Genomic DNA, 19,903 nt, shown 5'->3' with positions numbered 1-19,903 from the left:
GTTCACTATGATGTAGCAAATGTATTGCAATTAGGTGTACAGAATAGTTCTAGAAGTAATTAATCTACTGCAATTAATGTCTCTGGTAGCATAATTTCCATAAGGATGTAAATATGAAACTTTTCCTGTTAGAAATAACATGGCCGTAGTACACCGCTCACCTATAACAATAAAAACGCCTGCCTTTGAGGTATGGGGCAACACAAGACCTCTAAAGGTGTCCTGTGGTATCTGGCACCAAGTTATTAGCAGCCGATGCGTTAAAGGTTTTGGGAATTACTATAGTTTTTAACACACATGCTCATGCAGTCGCCCCATGTTTCTTTTTTCAATTTGGACTATCCTGACTAGTGTTGAGCGAAGCGAGCTTCGGATGCTGCATCAGAAGTCGCTTCGTTCAAAACTTTGGAATAGTGTGCGGAGATCCGTCTCTACAGTATTAAAATGTATGGGCTCTGATGAGCTGAAGTAAGTTATTCGCAAAGTCGCGCGTTATTTAGTTGAATATCTTCGGTAGTTGATTTTTTTAAGTTAAGGACCACTTTAAAACTTTGAACCGAACTTTGCTTCGGTTCCGACTATACCTCCGAACCAAAGCTGAGTTCAAGTGATTTTCCACTTCAAAAATCAACTACCGAAGTTATTCAACAAAGTCACACGCGACTTTGCGAATTACTTATTTCGGCTCATCGGAGCCCATAAATTTTAATACTGTACGGAGACTGATCTCCTGACGGTATTATTCCGAGGTTTGAACGAAGTGACTTCGGATGAAGCATCCGAAGCTCGCTTCGCTCAACACTACTCCTGATCCATTTTCACCATGTAAACCGTTGTGGCAGACCAAGGGTCAGTCACGTGAGGATAGAGCCATGTGTTTCGGGTGAATGACGTAGACGGAAGAAAATGACAGAAGTCAGCGAACAGGTAAATTTCCGCCAGGATCCCGATTTTGGCGTGTCCTAGCCCCTTTATTTATACCCATTCCAACAGGATGGGCCGGGTGTAACTTCTCCAAGTTTTACAAATTGGTTTACAAATATTCCAACAATGGCTTCCGATTGGTACTCAAATAATACTTCTAATTGGTGAGAACTGAATCCATCTATTGATTGGTTAATATTCTATGAGCTTTCTCTTTTCTACTAACGGGTTAATTGCTTTCTAGTGCCTGTTCGCTGGTTATTTTTAAGTTATAAGTCATCGCCTTATGGCGCACAGAGAAATGAAACACAAAATTCTCTCAGGTAAATGGCAGCCACAGGAAACCTGGGTACTTCTTTATCAAAACCAATCATTTTGGTTTGTTTCCACCCTGTATGTACCACTTCTTGTTGCCATATCCAACCAGACCCATGATGCACTTCTCCTTTCTTTGCCACAGATCCTGCACCGATCCGAACAACGGCCAACAGTTTTAGGGCTAGTTCACATGGAGGGAAAAAGCCCTCAAGTTTCTGCCCCATTTTTTCAGTCTGAATGCCGTGGACCTGCTCGTCGTTTAGCCCCATTGATTGAGCTAAACCGCCAGCAGATACCCACCGCCATTTTCAGTGGCATCTCTGCGTCCTTTCGTCAAGGCTATAAACCCTAGCTGCATACATTGCAGCGCAGCCTCCCTTTGAAAACAATGAGAGGCAGATTCAGCGCAGCTGCCGGTGGGTTTTTGGCACTGAATCTGCTCCAAATTCTTATAGGTCCATGTCCACAGGAGGGTTCATCCATATCTGATCTGTGGGGGGTCGGCTCCTGTCACTCCAACCGATCAGCAGTTTGAAGAGGCTGTGGCACACTGTTGAGCACTGCGTCCTCTTGCTAGGCGGGTGACATCCTGTTCAGTGGTCAAATGGTCTATTTGATGCTCAGTCCCATTCAGGTAAATGGGCCTGGGCTGCAATACCAAGCACAGCCACTATAAAATGTATGGCACTGTGCTTGGAGGGCAGTGAGCGGGCTGCAGCACTCACCGGAGCACCATCGTTTGTTCAAACAGATAATAAGCTGGGGTTCTGAGAGCTCAACCCTGAGGATAGACCATCAGTATTGAACTCTGATTAAACCCCCTTAAGGTTGCCTTTACAGGTGGCAGATTTTGTTGCAGAGATTACTACAACTAGATATCTGTTCTATTCATCTGAATGGGTTTGTTTTGGTAGCTACACATGGTTTTCTGATTGGATGGAACTCCTTTTCAGCACTGGAAATTTTCGAAACATAATCTTCCCCATGTGAAAACTCCCCTGAAAACCCTTGAAACAAAGGTAGAGTCTAGGTACGGCCTGGCCATTACCAGTAACCTGATGCGCTGCCCGGGACTCAAGCCACATGTGTAATGGTGCCCTAAGTAAGTCAGCCGCGAATCCACCAGATAATTATCTGGTGCTGTAAATGTACCCCCGGTTACCCAATGAATGAGTGAAATGCTCGTTTGTTAGGTAATTGGATCATTTGTGTAGGAACCTAAATTGTTGTTTGTCGTTCCCTCTAACAATGATTCTGTATGGGGACGAACGATAGCATTAGTGATCGCTCCTTCCAATACTGTCGAGAAGATCACTGCATGTATATACAGCAGTCTCCTCCAATGATGAGTAGGCGATTGCTAGGAAGGAACGCTTCCTTCCCAACAGTCGTCTGCCGAATTATCCCGTCTAAAGGGACCTTAAGGCTCCTTGCAAACGAGCGATACGGATTAGGTCCGCATGTGTTTCGGAAGCGTTTAGTTAAAAATGCGCAATGTTGTAAGCAAGGTCATTCAGTTTTGCCTACGATTGTGTTCAGTTCAGTTTTTATCGTGCGGGTGAAATGCACATTGATGCGTTTTTTTTTTGCGCGTGATAAAAAACTGAAAGTTTACAAACAACATCTCTTAGCAACCACCCGTGAAAAACGCTTGCTTGCAGATGCGATGTGATTTTCACGCAGCCCCATTCACTTCTATGGGGTGACCGTTGTGGGAAAAACACAGAATATAGAACATGCTGCGATTTTCACGCAACGCACATGTGATGCGTGAAAAACAACGCTCGTGTACACAGACCCATTGAAATGAATGGGTCCGGATTCAGTGCGGGCGCAATGCGTTCGCATCACGCATTGCACCGGCGCAGAATACTCGCTCATGTGAAAGGGGCCTAAGGGTACAACTACATGGTGACGGTTATACCATTTATAAAAAAAAATACTTTGGGGGTCATTTATCAAGCTGAAATGGACCTAAATTAGGCATATTTAAGATTGTGGTGCAATGGTTAGTTGCGGCACAATCTTCGACTTCACCCGCTCACGCCAGGTCTAAAAAAAGTGGGCGGAGAAGGGGATAGGCCGGCAGGCTCATCTTATTTACCATCTTGGAAGCTGTCTTACATTTAGAAGCGGTGCTGGATACGCCAAAGTTATGAAGAGGCCTCTTCATAACTTCGGCGATCCACCGCCAGCGATGGGGCTTTATTAAGACCTTTCGTCTAAAACGCCCCTTTGTCCTTACGCATACTGTGATTTTACAGCAAAGTCCATATTATGCATCCACCGATTTTGACTAAATTCAAACACTGCGACATTCGACTGCGACACAACAGTCGTTTGGCAGTCGCAGCATGTCACGGTGCAACACCAAAGACTGCCATTATAAAAAACGTTGCGCGGCAGCACTGAAACATGTTGACACCTGACAAATGCAGAGGTGCCCTAACTGTTTGAATGTAGTCGTAGTCGGTGGGTGCTTAATATGGACTTTGCTGTAAAATAAAGACCTAACAAAGTACAGTATTTGTTACCAGGGAAGATGGAAAGCAGAAAGTAAAGTGACCACTGATGCCGTCTTACTAGAGATGTGCGCACAGCGAGACGACTTGAATAGTCACGGTAGTCCTATATTTAAAAAGAGCACAAAGCCATTACAAAGCAATAAACTGTATCCAGACATTTCCAGGGCAAGTGCAGCTGACCTTTTGTTCACTAGCTACTGACCCCAGGGTGTATGGGAGAAGCTTGTAAGGGAGATGTCTGCTATTTGGCCTCATTCCTGGTATTTAAATTGCATTCCCTAATCAAATGAAAAGGCTGTCCTGTCTATCGGGTTACAGGATCCACAGCAACATTTGGCCTTTTTATATAATGTTAGTCTTTTTGCTTGCATTCGAGTTGAGGCACCTGACCACGTATTCAGCGACACATAAAGTTCTGATAGATGCCGGTCTAATACAATAACATTAGATTTTATTTTTTTTGTCCCCTTGTTAAACATAGAAATCCAAGTGCTGCTTTTTTTAACTTAATTAGGCGATATAATTATCACAGACGTAACGCAGCCTTTGCTCCACCAAGCTGCGGAGAAAAAGACAATAGTAAGTCTGTTTGAATGAAAGCATTCCACGCGTCACAGATGTATTGAGGGTATTCCATACAATGAGGTGAAAAGCTGCCTGCCACGGCGGACAAAGGCGAGCACGCAGGCTCTCCACCTCGTGCATACCGCTAGGGACACGGTATAGGCTCCCTGGGACACAGATGCCTCGTCAGATTGCAGCTAGTCATTGGAGATTAATTCTTAGTCATTTGGTACAATAATTTACCCCTTCCTAAGTGTTTTAACTAGTGTCGTTGACGTGGACTGTCGGTCTTTTTTGTGCTCGCACCGTCCGCCATGTCTTTAAAAAAAACACACACAACCGAAATATACGTGCATAATACTGTATAATTTTTGATATATATTTCTGGTCAGAACTTTTTAAATAGTTTTTAGAACTATCTAGGCGAGGGATAACGTATTATTTCAGCTGCTGCTCCCTCCAGACGTGCCGAAGAGATCACCCATGATCGAGTTTATTCATTAAAGCGGTTGTTGGGTTTAAAAAAATATGTATAAAAAATGGTAAAAAGCAGGTGTTATAGTATGAATAATTAAACATAATTAAGTCTTGGATATGCCTATCGTAGGTTCCAGTATTTGACATAAAAGCACGAAGGCTGCAGAGGGGACGTCATCTAGACAAAGGAATTCCATTGCTTTGGTTTCCCCATGTCAGAGCATCTTAATTGTGTCCAGATGGTATGTTGTGAAGACATATAGGTCCGTGTGGCAGGATGCTATTGGCTTAATGTCAGTTTTAGCGCTCATGCACACGACCGCGCCGGGGTTCTTGGTCTATAAACTGCGGATCCGCAAAACACGGATGCTCCCCTTGTGCGCGTTCTGCTCATAATAGAAATGCCTATTCTTGTCCGCACAGACAAGAATAGGACACATTCTATTTTTCTGCAGGGCAACGGATGCAGACCGCACACGGAGTATTGAAGTGAATTGGTCCGCAACCGAGCCGCAAAAAAATGCAGCTTGGATGCGAACCCAAACAACGCTCGAGTGCATGAGCCCTTAGGTTCTAAGGGTAACATCCAGGTTTTTGTTAATAAAAAGAGTCTTCTGCCCTTTTAGGGTCCGAAGAAGAAGACTCAAACATCATGGGGGTCATTTATTAAACAGAAATACGCCAAAATCAGGTGTATCTCTGGCGCAGATTGTGGCACAAAGGTCCTTTGCGCCGCAGTCTGCTCACGCCAGGCTGAACAAAGTGGGCCAGTCTCATTTACCATTTTCTACGCATGTTTTAGGCATCAAAAATGGTCTAAATGTTAGACAGCAAGGAAGCGGTCTTACATTTAGAAGCGGCGGTGTATCTGGTGTAGCTGCCTGCAGCTCAAACACCTTGTTCAGTGTGACCAGTTCCCTTGAATAACTATCCATGTCTTCCAGATAACCCTTTTAAGTGTTTTCACCAAGATCATGTCAGACAACCAACTGAGCCACCATTGTTTGAAGAGGCAGTGGCGCTTTGGTGAGTGCTGCAGGCTCCTCACAGCATACCAACCACAGTGGCGTTCATCATCTAGTGGCTGTGCTTGGTATTGCAACCCAGGTCCTTTCACTTGAATGGTACTGAGCTGCGTCTAGGGCATGTGATAGAGCAGTCACCAGAGTGAGATGATCGATGAGAATGGTGGGAGTTGGATCCCCAGTGATCCGATACTGTTACCCTATCCTGAGGATAGGTCGTCGGTATATAAATCCGGGAAAACCTCTTTGAAACTGGAGCTAAAACAACCCACTATAAAAGCACGTGGTTATTCATTCAGGTTTGTCATTTTGAGATGGTTGCCTTCTTTTTTGAAAAATAACTCTAGGAAATATCCCTTGAGGCATGTAGGTCTGTGTGCAGCCCCAGCCTTCATATGCAAAGGAATGAACATTACATGTTTTTATTAGCCCTGACGGAATATGCAAGTCAATGAGATTTTTTCTTTTATTTTCTTTTTTTTAACTATTTCAGTGTCAAACCCCGAAATTTCCCTTATGTTCTTAGGTTTTGTTTGCCTAAATGCATTTCAGCGCTTCCAGTCTGTTGTGTCGGTGTGGATACCTGAAGGCATGTAGCTAGCTTTTTAAGTGCTAGATTAATAATTTAAGCAGCATGTGTTTCTTCTCTTGCAATGGTGTTTTACTAAATCCAGCACCCCTCTGTGTGTGAGCTGGCTATGGTCAGTTAGGACTGGTCTGTACACATAGGCAAAGGGGAACAGATGGTGCAAATCTGGTGTCAGACCTGGCCATTTTCTCCCTGGAGGACCTAAGTGAGCTTATCAAAGTGCTGGAGTGGAGTCCGAGGCTGCATTCTGTCTCTTATGGCGAGCTGCTCAATCTGCCCTGCTGAGCTCTTCAGGATAGGAGGCAGTTGTGATTGGGCCGATCGATACTCAGGCTTCATATATGTTCCTTTTTTTTGTTTGCTCCCCCCCCCCCCCCTTTCTCTTTCTGGTCTCCCTCTCCTAATGTTGGATGCTGATTAGATGCGTGTCTGTCACTTTTCGGTAACAACTGGCGGGGCTGTATACTGAATATCTGTCTCCTAGCATGTAACAATGGTGCAGCATTTCTTTGGCATGCTTGTGCCTTCTACATCTCCTCTTTATTACTAATGCTACTCTATTATCCCTTGATGTATGCAGAAAAACAGATTCCCCATTCATCCTGGCAGTGTGGAGAACGGTTTGTGACCCCTGTCAAATGTCACTAGTCGCCGCATGGCCCATCTCTTGTTTTCCTCCAGGAACGAAACAAATGAAAGCACTTATGAATAACTTGTTTTCATCTGATTCCTGTTATTTGTGGTTGTTTTATGGCCCTTTTTGTTTCTTTAATAATTCAAAAAATACTGCTGCTATCATAACAGGACGGAAGATGAGCATTTGTGTATTGCTATAAGCTAATTATCCCACTCGGAGAGCCTTTTATACAGGAGGAGGATCAGGACAAATACTGGGGATAAACATTCATATGAATATACACTCCAGGTAGTTGGCCCATGTAAATATGCATCCTTGTGATCGCCCAACTATCCAGTAAACACTTGTTTGTTGGGTGATTGCATCTTTTATGTGTCACCAAGCATCCATGTTTGTCTTCACCACTTAACGACCACTACCAGTTGACTGCGCAGTGTTTTACGAAGAGTCTGGGTTCTTAGCGCATCCTGCACTTCACAGCCAGGGTCGGAGGCATTTCTGTTCCCGGGTGTTAAAGGGGTTTTCTGAGACTTTAATACTGATGATCTATCCTCTGAAAGGTCATCAGTATCTGATCAGTGGGGGTCCAACACTCGAGACTTCCGCCGATCAGCTGTTTGAGCTTGCAGTAGCGTCACGGCCTTCACACAGCTTTCCCTAAGCCAATGATGACATGTTCATGGCCTAGGTGCAGATCAGCCCCATTCAAGTGTACAGAACTGTGCTTGGTAAACACAGAGAAGGGCGGGGGTCCCAGGTGTCAGAACCCCACTGATCAGATACTGAAGACCTATCCTGAGGATAGGTCATCAGTATAAAAGTCTTGGAAAATCCTTTTAACTCTATTATCATGCTGTGATCTGTACTGCGGCATGATCAAAGGGGATTCCCCCTTCAATTGGATCACTGGGTTTCCCAGTGACTCAGAGACCTGGGAAGTGATCCACAGTCCGCCTTGAGATCCTTTGAAGGATCCCAAGGCTGTCTGTACAGTAAGCCTGCTGTTAGTGACAATAGTGTTCCCCTAACAGCAACCTGTGACAGTGTATAATGTATCTGAGGCTGATTGCGGCCTGGGGTCTGATTAGTGTGTAATCTGAGGCTGAGGGATCTGATGGAATGCTGATCCGAGGGAGATGGTGGTTGGGGGGGGGGGGGGGGGGTTCTGATCTGAGGCTGATGGAGGTTGTGGCTTTGATTTGGGTTCTGGTCTGAGGTCTGATAAAGAATGGTGATCTGATTTGGAGGTCTGCTCTAAGGTGTGATGCGAAATATATTTTTTCTTATTTTCCTCCTCCAAATCCTAGGTGCTTCTTATAGTCCGAAAAATACGGTAATCTGTTTTTATTTTGTGCTTGTACATTTTTTTTATTCCATTTCCTGGACATGATTATGAGGGGCTGTCATCTTGCCTTATCTGTTGTTAATAGCATTTACAGATCTACTTTACAGCAGCCGTCATGGGCCATAAATACAGTAGTGTAGAGAGGGGACCTAATTGACTTCTATGAGAGCTTTCTGGCTATGCACTGTGATCTGTGCAGAGGTCAGGAAGGAGCAGATAAGTTGTGATATCACCTATTGTGAATGGTGGATCCTGTGTTATCTATGTATAGATTATATCTGTGATTGTAATCCTGCCTGTCATTGTAATGAGATGACTGTTGAAAAGTGATCTGTACAGACCAGGAAGTGGCACCTATTATTAGGCCTGGTGGTCAGTGCAAAAACAACTTGATACTTAAAGAGGACCTTTCACCGATTCTTACCCTATGAACTAACTATACAGATATGTAGAGCGGCGCCCGGGGATCTCACTGCACTTACTATTATCCCCGGGCGCCGCTCCGTTCTCCTGCTATGTCCTCCGGTATCTCCGCTCACTAAGTTATAGTAGGCGGAGATACCAGTCCCTAAGTTATGGTAGGCGGAGTCTGCCCTAGCGCTGGCCAATCGCAGCGCAGAGCTCACAGCCTGGGAGGTTATTTTCTCCCAGGCTGTGAGCTCTGCAATGCAATTGGCCAGCGCTAGGGCAGACTCCGCCTACCATAACTTAGGGAACGGAGATACCGGAGGGCATAGCAGGAGAACGGAGCGGCGCCCGGGGATAATAGTAAGTGCAGAGAGATCCCCGGGCGCCGCTCCACATGTCTGTATACTTAGTTCATAGGGTAAGAATCGGTGAAAGGTCCTCTTTAAGTCACCAGTATTTAATGCCATTGTAATTGAGAAAGCCAGTCAGATGACTAGTGAAACGTCTTCAAGAAAATAAAATACAAATCCAATTGCTCCGACTTTATTGTTACTTACACAATCAAGTCACATTATTACAACCACCAGCTAATATCCAAAGTAACCACCCTGTGCATCATGGACTGCAGCTAGATGGGCTGGGAATGACTCAGTAAGATCCTAGTAGGGGCAGAACCTTCAATGAATATTCATGAGAATTTGGGTTAAGAAATGTGAAGAAAATGGCGCTCATATGCTGCAGAATAACTGTTATGTACTTTTACATTCAGCATTCTTTTGATTGATTCTTAAAGCATACCTGAGTTTAAAAAAAAAATTGCATAGTGCCTGTGCTTGATTTTAGAATCATAACTGTAAACGAGCAGGTCTTTTTTGGGGCTTCCCTAATGTCTTCCACAGCCTTTATTATTCCTGGTTTCCCCTGCCCAGCTAGATGCATTTCTCTCACAAGCAGGCGGTGTCTCCTTTCAGTATTGTATGCAGTGACCTCATTTCTCTTACTTCCCACTATGGTTTTTTTTTCTAGGGAGCTCAGAAAGTTGATAAGGAGGGAGAGATCTCACTTACAGACACACAGTAGCTGCTATGCTCTTCAGAATCTGTGTAGAAGCAGTTCTTCTATCAGGCTCAGGAGCTCAGATAGCTCTGACACCCTCCCATTCCCTGTGAATCGTCTTCTGTGTCTCTGTTACCAAAGAGACATCTAGCCTAACTAACACGCAGTAGACTGCAAGTTAGGTGGAAGTGAGACCTCTGGTGGCTATGACTTTACAACTTTTTTCAGGTGAATGCAGGCAGATTTTTTAAATGAAGTGATTTAGAGATTTGCTATTTACACTATTCTCTATTACATGAAATTATGTGAAACTACGGTGACTCTTTAAAGGGTTGTGCAAAGCTAGTATATTGATGACCTATCCTCAGGATAAGTCACCAATATCGGATCGCTGGGGGTCTGATAGTTTGCACCTCTACCAATCAACTTTTTGAAGAGGCTGTGGCGCTCAAGGCTTCTTCAGTGTTTCACTGCATGCGGTCTAGATCGTAGTGTCGGTGCGCTGTAATTACAACTGCTCGTCCCATTCAAGTGAATGACCGCCACAGCTTCTTCAAACAGCTGAAAGGTGAGGGTGCCAGGGGTTGGACCCCCCTTCCCTCCCTGATCTTGGGTCCAACCCTGCAAAACCCCTTTAATTTGTTTAAAGGAGATATCCCTAAGGCCAAGGCCATCATGTCGTATTTTCCGCTGCGGAATTTCTGCTCCATTTCCATGTTTTTGGTGTGACTTGGAAGCTTCAAAGGGTGGAACATAAACTGACTTTCCATAGAGTTAAAATCTGCACTGTGTATATTTTCACAACATGGATGAGATTTCTTAAATTTGTGCTGGTGTATCCACTACATGTGAACATATCCTAAAGATGTTACCTCTAGGAATTGACTTTGAAGAAGGATGCATTGTGAACATGTAATGATCTTCCATCTGTAAAGCGAATGCTGCCTAGGCTTGTCTTTGTACATGAATCTGCCTAAAATGCTGTTGTCTTTGTGGTTTTGTTTAGGTGCCATTTTTCGGTCCCCTTTTTGACGGCGCTATTGTGACAGAAAAGCTGTTGCCAACTCTTGTGTGTGCAACCTGTATCAATGCCAGCAGAGCTGTCAAGTCCCTTATCCCTCTCTACCAGAGCTTGTATCCTTTTTATGTTAAGTTATGTCATGAAGAACAACTCCTTTGGACTTGGTAAGTGCTTTCATTTGCTATTTTGACCGTGCACAGGTAGGTGTCACATGAAGATATTCACATGAGTTGGAAGAAGACTGGAGTCATTCTGGAAGAGAAGTCAATGTGCTGTCTTCGTCCTCAGTGGTGTTGCATTGAGTGGACACGTTCCATTTTCCATCTTCAAGCGTCTTTCTGGTTCATGTGAGGGGTAATGACATGGGGTTTTGCAGCATCGCTATTAACAAGGATTCACTAAGGAAGACTGAGGGCAGGGTGCTGTCCTTAAAGACTAACTAGAAGGACATGGATTCACTAAGGAAGACTGAGGGCAGGGTGCTGTCCTTAACCCCTTAAGGACCTAGGACGTACCGGTACGCCCTATTTCCCGAGTCCTTAAGGACCCAGGACGTACCGGTACGTCCTGACTTAAAATCTGTATTCCGGCGCCCCAGGGGTTAATTGGAACGGGATTTCGGCTGAAATCATTCAGCCGGCATCCCGTAACAATGCAGGGGGGGGGGGGTCATTTGACCCCCCCGTATCGGCGATCGCCGCAAACCGCAGGTCAATTCAGACCTGCGGTTTGCTGCGCTTTTTGCAGTTTCTGATCGCCGCGGTCCCTGACCGCGGGGATCAGAAACTTTAGAGTGGCTAAAATAAATATTTTTCACCCCCCCCCCCCCCTGCACGATTTTATGCCGGCGGGTGGTGCGGGGGGGGGGGGGGGTGTCGCAGGCGGTGGTGGCGTTGCGGGAGGCGGGCGGTGCGGCAGGCGGGATCGCGATCCCCCGCCCGCCTCCCCATGAATGATCGTTGGCTTCTAGTGGTTATACCAGGGTGCCAGCACATTGCTGGCACCCTGGTATAAACGGCTGACATCTGTGAAGATGTCAGCCGTTTAACCCTTTCCATACCGCGGTCCGTACGGACCGCTGTATGGAAAAAGTTAACTGTCATCGATCAGGGAGCTCCCTCCCTCTCCATCGGGGGGCTGCTGTTCCTTTGCAGCCCCCCGATGGAGAGGGAGAGAGCCCCCAGAGAGCCCCCCTCAGCCCCGTGCTTACCCTTCCCCGTCTGCGAAGTTCTGAGCAGACGGGGAGGGTTCCCATGGCAACAGGACGCCTGCTCAGGCGTCCTGCTGTCCATGGTGCTGAACAGATCTACGCTAAAAGCACAGATCTGTTCAGTGTAAGTAAAATACAGTACAGAACAATATATATTGTTCTGTACTGTATTATACAGACACCAGACCCACTGGATCTTCAAGAACCAAGTGGGTCTGGGTCACAAAAATGTAAAAAAAAGTGAAAAAAGTTAAGATAAAAAAAAAACATTTATCACTGAATAAAAATTAAAAAAATAAAATAAACTACACATATTAGGTATCGCCGCGTCCGTAACGACCTGATCTATAAAATGGTCATGTTACTTTCCCCGCACGGTGAACGCCATAAAAATAAAAAAATAAAAACTATGAGTAAATTGAAATTTTGCACACCTTACTTCCCAAAAAAGGTAATAAAAGTGATCAAAAAAGTCGCATGTACGCCAAAATAGTACCAATCAAACCGTCATCTCATCCCGCAAAAAATGAGACCCTACTCAAGATAATCGCCCAAAAGCTGAAAAAACTATGGCTCTTAGACTATGGAGACACTAAAACATGATTTTTTTTTTTTTCAAAAATGAACTCATTCTGTAAAACTTACATAAATAAAAAAAAAGTATACATATTAGGTATCGCCGCGTCTGTATCGACCGGCTCTATAAAAATATCACATGACCTAACCCCTCAGATGACCACCGTAAAAAAATAAAAATAAAAACAGTGTAAAAAAAGCCATTTTCTGCCATCTTACATCACAAAAAGTGTAATAGCAAGCGATCAAAAAGTCATATGCACCCCAAAATAGTGCCAATCAAACCGTCATCTCATCCCGCAAAAAATGAGACCCTACTCAACATAATCGCCCAAAAACTGAAAAAACTATGGCTCTTAGAATATGGAGACACTAAAACATTTTTTTGGTTTTAAAAATGAAGTTATTGTATAAAACTTACATAAATAAAAGAAAAAATGTATACAAATTAGGTATCGCCGCTTCCGCGACAACCTGCTCTATAAAAATACCACATGATCTAACCTGTCAGATGAATGTTGTAAATAACAAAAAAAAAAAAACGTGCCAAAAAAGCTATTTCTTGTTACCTTGCTGCACAAAAAGTGTAATATAGAGCAACCAAAAATCATATGTACCCTAAACTAGTACCAACAAAACTGCCACCCTATCCCGTAGTTTCTAAAATGGAGTCACTTTTTTTGAGTTTTTACTCTAGGGGTGCATCAGGGGGGCTTCAAATGGGACATGGTGTAAAAAAAAACAGTCCAGCAAAACCTGCCTTCCAAAAACCGTATGGCATTCCTTTCCTTCTGCGCCCTACCGTGTGCCCGTACAGCAGTTTACGACCACATATGGGGTGTTTCTGTAAACTACAGAATCAGGGCCATAAATAATGAGTTTTGTTTGGCTGTTAACCCTTGCTTTGTAACTGGAAAAAAAATATTAAAATGGAAAATCTGCCAAAAATGTTAAATTTTGAAATTGTGTCTCTATTTTCCATTAAATCTTGTGCAACACCTAAAGGGTTAACAAAGTTTGTAAAATCAGTTTTGAATAGCTTGAGGGGTGTAGTTTCTTAGATGGGGTCACTTTTATGGAGTTTCTACTCTAGGGGTGCATCAGGGGGGCTTCAAATGGGACATGGTGTCAAAAAACCAGTCCAGCAAAATCTGGCTTCCAAAAACCAAACCGCGCACCTTTCACTCTACGCCCTACTGTGTGCCCGTACAGTAGTTTACGGCCACATATGGGGTGTTTCTGTAAATGGCAGAGTCAGGGCAATAAAGATACAATCTTGTTTGGCTGTTAACCCTTGCTTTGTTAGTGGAAAAAATGGGTTAAAATTGAAAATTAGGCAAAAAAATGAAATTCTCAAATTTCATCCCCATTTGCCAATAACTCTTGTGCAACACCTAAAGGGTTAACGACGTATGTAAAATCAGTTTTGAATACCTTGAGGGGTGTAGTTTCTTAGATGGGGTCACTTTTAGGGAGTTTCTCCTCTAGGGGTGCATCAGGGGGCTTCAAATGGGACATGGTGTCAAAAAACCAGTCCATAAAAATCAGCCTTCCAAAAACCAAACGGCGCACCTTTCACTCTACGCCCCGCTGTGTGGCCGTACAGTAGTTTACGGTCACATATTGGGTGTTTCTGTAAACGGCAGAGTCAGGGCAATAAAGATACAATCTTGTTTGGCTGTTAACCCTTGCTTTGTTAGTGGAAAAAATGGGTTAAAATGAAAAATTTGACAAAAATATGAAATTCTCAAATTTCCTCCCCATTTGCCAATAACTCTTGTGCAACACCTAAAGGGTTAACAATGTATGCAAAATCAGTTTTGAATACCTTGAGGGGTGTAGTTTCTTAGATGGGGTCATTTTTGGGTGGTTTCTATTATGTAAGCCTCGCAAAGTGACTTCAGACCTGAACTGGTCGCTAAAAATTGAGTTTTTGTAAATTTCTGAAAAATTTCAAGATTTGCTTCTAAACTTCTAAGCCTTATAACATCCCCACTATGTATTACAGAAGTAGAGAAACTGAAACTTTGAAATTTGCAAATTTTTTTCAAATTTTTGGTAAATTAGGTATTTTTTTGTGCAAAAAAAATAATTTTTTTGACTTCATTTTACCAGTGTCATGAAGTACAATATGTGACGAAAAAACAATCTCAGAATGGCCTGGCTAAGTCAAAGCGTTTTAAAGTTATGAGCACTTAAAGTGACACTGGTCAGATTTGCAAAAAATGGCCTGGTCCTTAAGGTGAAAATGAGCCCGGTCCTTAAGGGGTTAAAGACTAACTAGAAGGACATACTTGATCTTGATCGGTGTCACTGGTTTAAAAGAGGCTTGGGATTAGAGTTAGTAAACCTGCCCAATAGTGTTTGGGATTATTAACAAACACTTATTTTATTATTTCATACATCAGTGTAAAAAATATTTGATCACTTCACTGAATGATTCTTAATTCATGCATGCGTCTTCTGATTCATGCAGCGATCTTCCAGGAGTTTAGTATTGATGACCTATACTCAGGATTGGTCAACAATATCTTCAGAAAGACATTATCTGCATGCAGCAGTTTTTGTCCGACCGCGCCTCGGCATATATGCCAGGTGGCGGATGTATCTCCTATAGCAGTGATGTTCAACCTGTGGCCCTCCAGCTGTTGCCAAACTACAACTCCCAGCATGCCCGCACAGCCTAAAGCTATCAGTATACAGCATGGCATGATGGGAGCTGTAGTTTTACAACAGCTGGAGGGCCGCAGGTTGGGCATCCCTGTCCTATAGTGAATTGTGCAGGACGGAATCCCAGCTCGCTCCGGCAGGGACGGATCTGACAGGCTGTTCCTAGATGGAACAGCCTGCCGGATCTGTTTACTGCAAATAGGAAACAGGCCTTCATGAGACGGACAAAAAAAATAAGGAAAACAACAAACAGCAGGTGGCGCTAGGCAGATATATTTTATTGAATAGCTCACTGACTATACAACATTTTTAATTACATGCAAATGCAGAAGTATTCAGATCCAGGTGCTGGTTTTCAAAAATTTCTTTTTATATGTATTTTTTATATTTTAAATGTATTTATATTTCATGACACAATCCTTTTAAGTAAAGAAGAGGGAAGGCTGTGGATCGAAACTTCAGAAAGACAGATTTGCTAGTGAATGACATTCTGCAGCATGATGTGTAGTGTATCTACATGTCAACTGCAGAAGCCAAGCAAAGCAAAACTTATTCTTAAACTTCATAGGAAAAATGTTTATCTTTGATCACAAAATGCACACAATTTAAAAAAACATGATCCAAAGGCGTCCATCACCGTTAGAGAGAGTATTTAGTCACATTTTCAGACCATAAAATTACATTTGAACGTTATAATTTATTACGACCTATCTCTGCACGCTCCACTCTATAATAATCACTCTCCTAACCTGCTAAAAAATCTCTACGCAAGAATCTTGGAAATTGTGATGAGTATTAGAAGGAAAGGGTCTTGACCTGTATATACAGTTTTAAAGTGCTCGGTGTGATTATACCACATGAAAGTCCTGCCAAGGTTCCTCCACAGAACGTACAAAGAGACTACAATGGAGTGATGGATAATTGTGTCTACTAGAGTTTAGGGAATGGGTGTTTCTGAAACAAATCTATCTCCACAAGGACAGTGGAAGCTTGGCAGCCGTTTTCAAGTAAAGACAGCTGAAGTCACTTGTTGGAACGTCTGCAGATTCTGGATACAGCTGCACTTGTCAGAAGCTTTGAGGGAAGTGTAATCAGCCGCAGAGATTAATTTGCATCTCAATTAGAAGCGAGTCAGGAGGAAGCACTGAAGTCTGTTGCTAGAAGGTAGCAGAAGAAATCTCATCATGCACAAAAGGCCCCAACATTCAATACTCCAGCTGAGTGGAGGACAATGTACCAGATTTGGTTTCCATGGGGACCAGAAACCTGCTGAGCCATTGAAAAATCTCAGGGGTTTGCACTGTAATCATTTGATCATGATGACAAATTCCACCAAATACATTTTTTTTTGTGCTAGAAAGCTATTTTTTAAGTAAATGCCAACAAAGTTAAGTTTCTACAATGTTTTTTTTTTTAGTAGTCATGTTTTATCTTTTTCTTCCATTATTCATGGATTTTTTAAAGTCAAAATAGATTTCTGCTTTAGTTCATCCACTAACCTCAAGCAAAGATACTGGAAATGAAATGCCCTTTGTAGTGTGCATGAGATTTCATTGTGTCTGCCCTCACGTCTGATCACTGCTTCATGCAGCTTCTCACTTCTGTGCCCATCCTGATGAGCAGGGACGGAGGTTCTCCAGTTCTAGCAATCTATGGGGATCCCAGCAGTTGATCTCTCACCAATCTTGTGTTCTCACCTATCCTGTGGATAGGTGATGAGTATTGATGGCTGACATACCCCTTTAATAGTTTGTTGTTGAGAATCCACTTCCTTTAGTTAGAAAAATATCTGAAAGATTTGACTGACAGGTGTAGAGCTGATTGTCTCTAGTCCTGCAACATCATCCTTCAGCTTGGCTTTGACTGTTGTCCTCAATAGAATTGGGTGATACCACGCACTAACTTTGCATTCCAACATTTGGTAAATGTCAAATGGCACATCTCATGTTATATAGGATTAATATAGGATTAATACATTGTACTTTAATTTCCTCAATTACTCCATCTGCCACCCCTATATCTTCGACACTATGCTTTTTATTGTTCTTTATACAGTGCATTCGGAAAGTCTTCAGACCCTTTCACTTTTTTCATGTTTTGTTATGTTGCGGCCTTGTGCTAAAATAAAACAAAAATTTCAAGATTTACCTCATTATTCTACACCCAGTACCCCACAATGACGAAGTGAAACCAGAATGTAGGAAATTTTTGCTAATTTAAAGAAAAGGAAAAACTAAAATTTTGCATTGACACAAGTATTTGGACCTTTTACTCAGTAGTTTAGCAGCAATTCCATCTTCCAGTCTTCTTGGGTATGATGCCACAAGGTTTGCACCCTTGGATTTGGGGATTTATTTTTTGCCATTCTTCCCTGCACATCCTCTAAAGCTCTGTGGGGTTGAATGGAAACCATCGCTTGACAGCCATTTTCAGGTCTCTCCAGAGATGTTGGATTTACAGAGTTGTCCCTAAGCCACTCTTGTGTTGCGTTGGCTGTGTACTTAGGGTCATTAAGACAATGTAAGGTAAATCTTTGGCCCAGTCTGAGGTCCAGAGCTCTCTGCATCAGGTTTTCATAAAAAATGTCTCTGTACTGTTCTCCATTCAAAGATCCCTCAATCCCGCCCAGTCTTTTTGCTCTAGCTATTGAAAAACACCCTCACAACTTGTTACTGCCACCACTGTCTCTGTAAGTATGGTATTGGGTACATTATGAGCAGTGCCTGGTTTCCTCAGTTAAATCATGATTTCATCAGACCAGAGAATCTTGTTTCTCACAGTCTGAGAGTCTTTTGCTGAGGAGAGGCTGCATTCTGGCTATTCAGCTCTAAAGCCCAGATTGGTGGAGTGCTGCAGTGATGGCTAGCCACTGGAAGTTTTTCCACACAGGATCTTTGAAGCTCAGCCAGAATGACCTTTGGGTTCTTGGTTAGCTCCCTTACCTCTCTCCTCCCAAATTACTTAGTTTGGTGGGACAGCCAGCTCTAGGAAGAGTCCTGGTTTTTCCAAAGTACTTCCATTTAAAAATTATGGAGTTCACTATGCTCTTGGGAACTTTCAATACAGCAGAATGTTTTTTGTACTCTTCTTCACATATTTGCCTCCACACAAGCCTGCCTGAGCTCTACAGGCTTTGTTTTTGCTAAGATATGCATTTTCCTTGCTTAAACCTTATATAGGCAGGGGTGTGCCTTTCCAATTCATGTCCAATCAACTGAATTTACCACAGGTGGACTCCAGTCGGGTGTAGAAACATCTCAGATGACCACGGGAAATGGGAGGCCCCCAGAGGTAAGTTTCAATTGGCATAGCAAAGGGCCTGAATACTAATTTTTGCAATAATTTCCAAAATTCTTTTTGTCATTATGGGTTATTGAGTGCAGATTCATGAAGGAAACCTGCAACATAACAAATCGTTAAAAAAGTGAAAGGGTCTGAAGACTTTCCGAATCCACTGTATATGGTATGAAGATACCATGCAACTTTTGAAATGAGACTTTATGTGCCTAGCTTTTTTGTTTCCATATCAAGGACATATACCTATATACTTAAGCAAGGTTATTAATAGTGAGCACCAAACAGACCTTTAGCTTTGAATCAAACTTGTGGCCCTATGAACCATAGGAACACTAAAGTCTTAACACTGTGCTCTAGATGAGAAACATGGGTACATTGCAGACAAGTGTTATATTCTTCATAAAATTCATCAACGTGTTTTCCCACTCCTCTCACGCTGGATAATGATACTTGCTAAGGTGACCTTTTGCTTTTCAGATTTGTGTTCCCAGACCCTTCATTGCTCTTTCCCTGCCACTGCATGCCATGCCCTGAACCTGAACTTGGTTAAATAACTATAAGAGGTCGTACCTCCCACTAAAGTTCAACATGAAATATTGGCCATTGTCCAGCGTCAGTGTCATGTCCTGCTCAGCAGACGGGCACACTCGGTAGAATAGTATAACTTACGGTATATACTGTCTCCCGTAAAGCAGTTCTATAGGTTTCAAAGAATAGGCAAGAGGCACTAAGGGTCACGCACAGTTTTAATCATTGCATTGTCGAAAGACTTTCCAAAGTGCAGGCATTCAGAGTGCAGAGAAAATTAAATCTCCCTCAATAGTTTATATGATTTTAAATGTTGGGACAGATTTAATAACCCTAGCATCTATTCTAGACCATGGAAATTTAGTCTAAAGATGTGTATGTGCCTTATTCTGGGTGATAATTTTGGCGCATCTTTAGAGACTTTTTTGTCAAACTTTACACCACCTGTAAGTTGGCTTACATGGACTTACATAGTTTAAGTGGTATAAAACATGCATTCTAAGTTTTTTCTTTTGGAGTAAATTAAGCCAGTATTTTTTCAGCTCCCCTATTATTTATATCTTATAATGTATCAGAGTCCAAACTAATTCTGGACAGATTTGTAAACTTTAAAGATTATTCCTGATTTTTTTTTTAGCATATGTATCATGTTTTATTTTCATTTGTACTTTTTTTAATGAATTTTTAGGAAGTAGAAACATAAGTGATTCAAGTGATGCTACAGAATTCAGAT

General features: G+C 42.7%; 1 protein-coding gene across 2 annotated transcripts in view; it reads left to right on the top strand.

Moving 5' to 3' along the window:
- RALGAPA2 (Ral GTPase activating protein catalytic subunit alpha 2) overlaps positions 1-19,903 on the top strand; it is a 344,341-nt gene that overhangs the window by 221,959 nt on the left and 102,479 nt on the right. For both annotated transcript variants that reach the window (XM_040429694.1, XM_040429695.1), the window contains exon 37: positions 10,875-11,002. In XM_040429694.1, the coding sequence (XP_040285628.1) occupies positions 10,875-11,002 (128 nt within the window). The remainder of the gene's footprint in view (positions 1-10,874; positions 11,003-19,903) is intronic.

The sequence above is a fragment of the Bufo bufo genome, chromosome 4, assembly GCF_905171765.1.
Source record: "Bufo bufo chromosome 4, aBufBuf1.1, whole genome shotgun sequence".
Lineage (NCBI taxonomy): Eukaryota > Metazoa > Chordata > Amphibia > Anura > Bufonidae > Bufo > Bufo bufo.
This window is presented reverse-complemented; position numbering and strand designations above follow the sequence as displayed.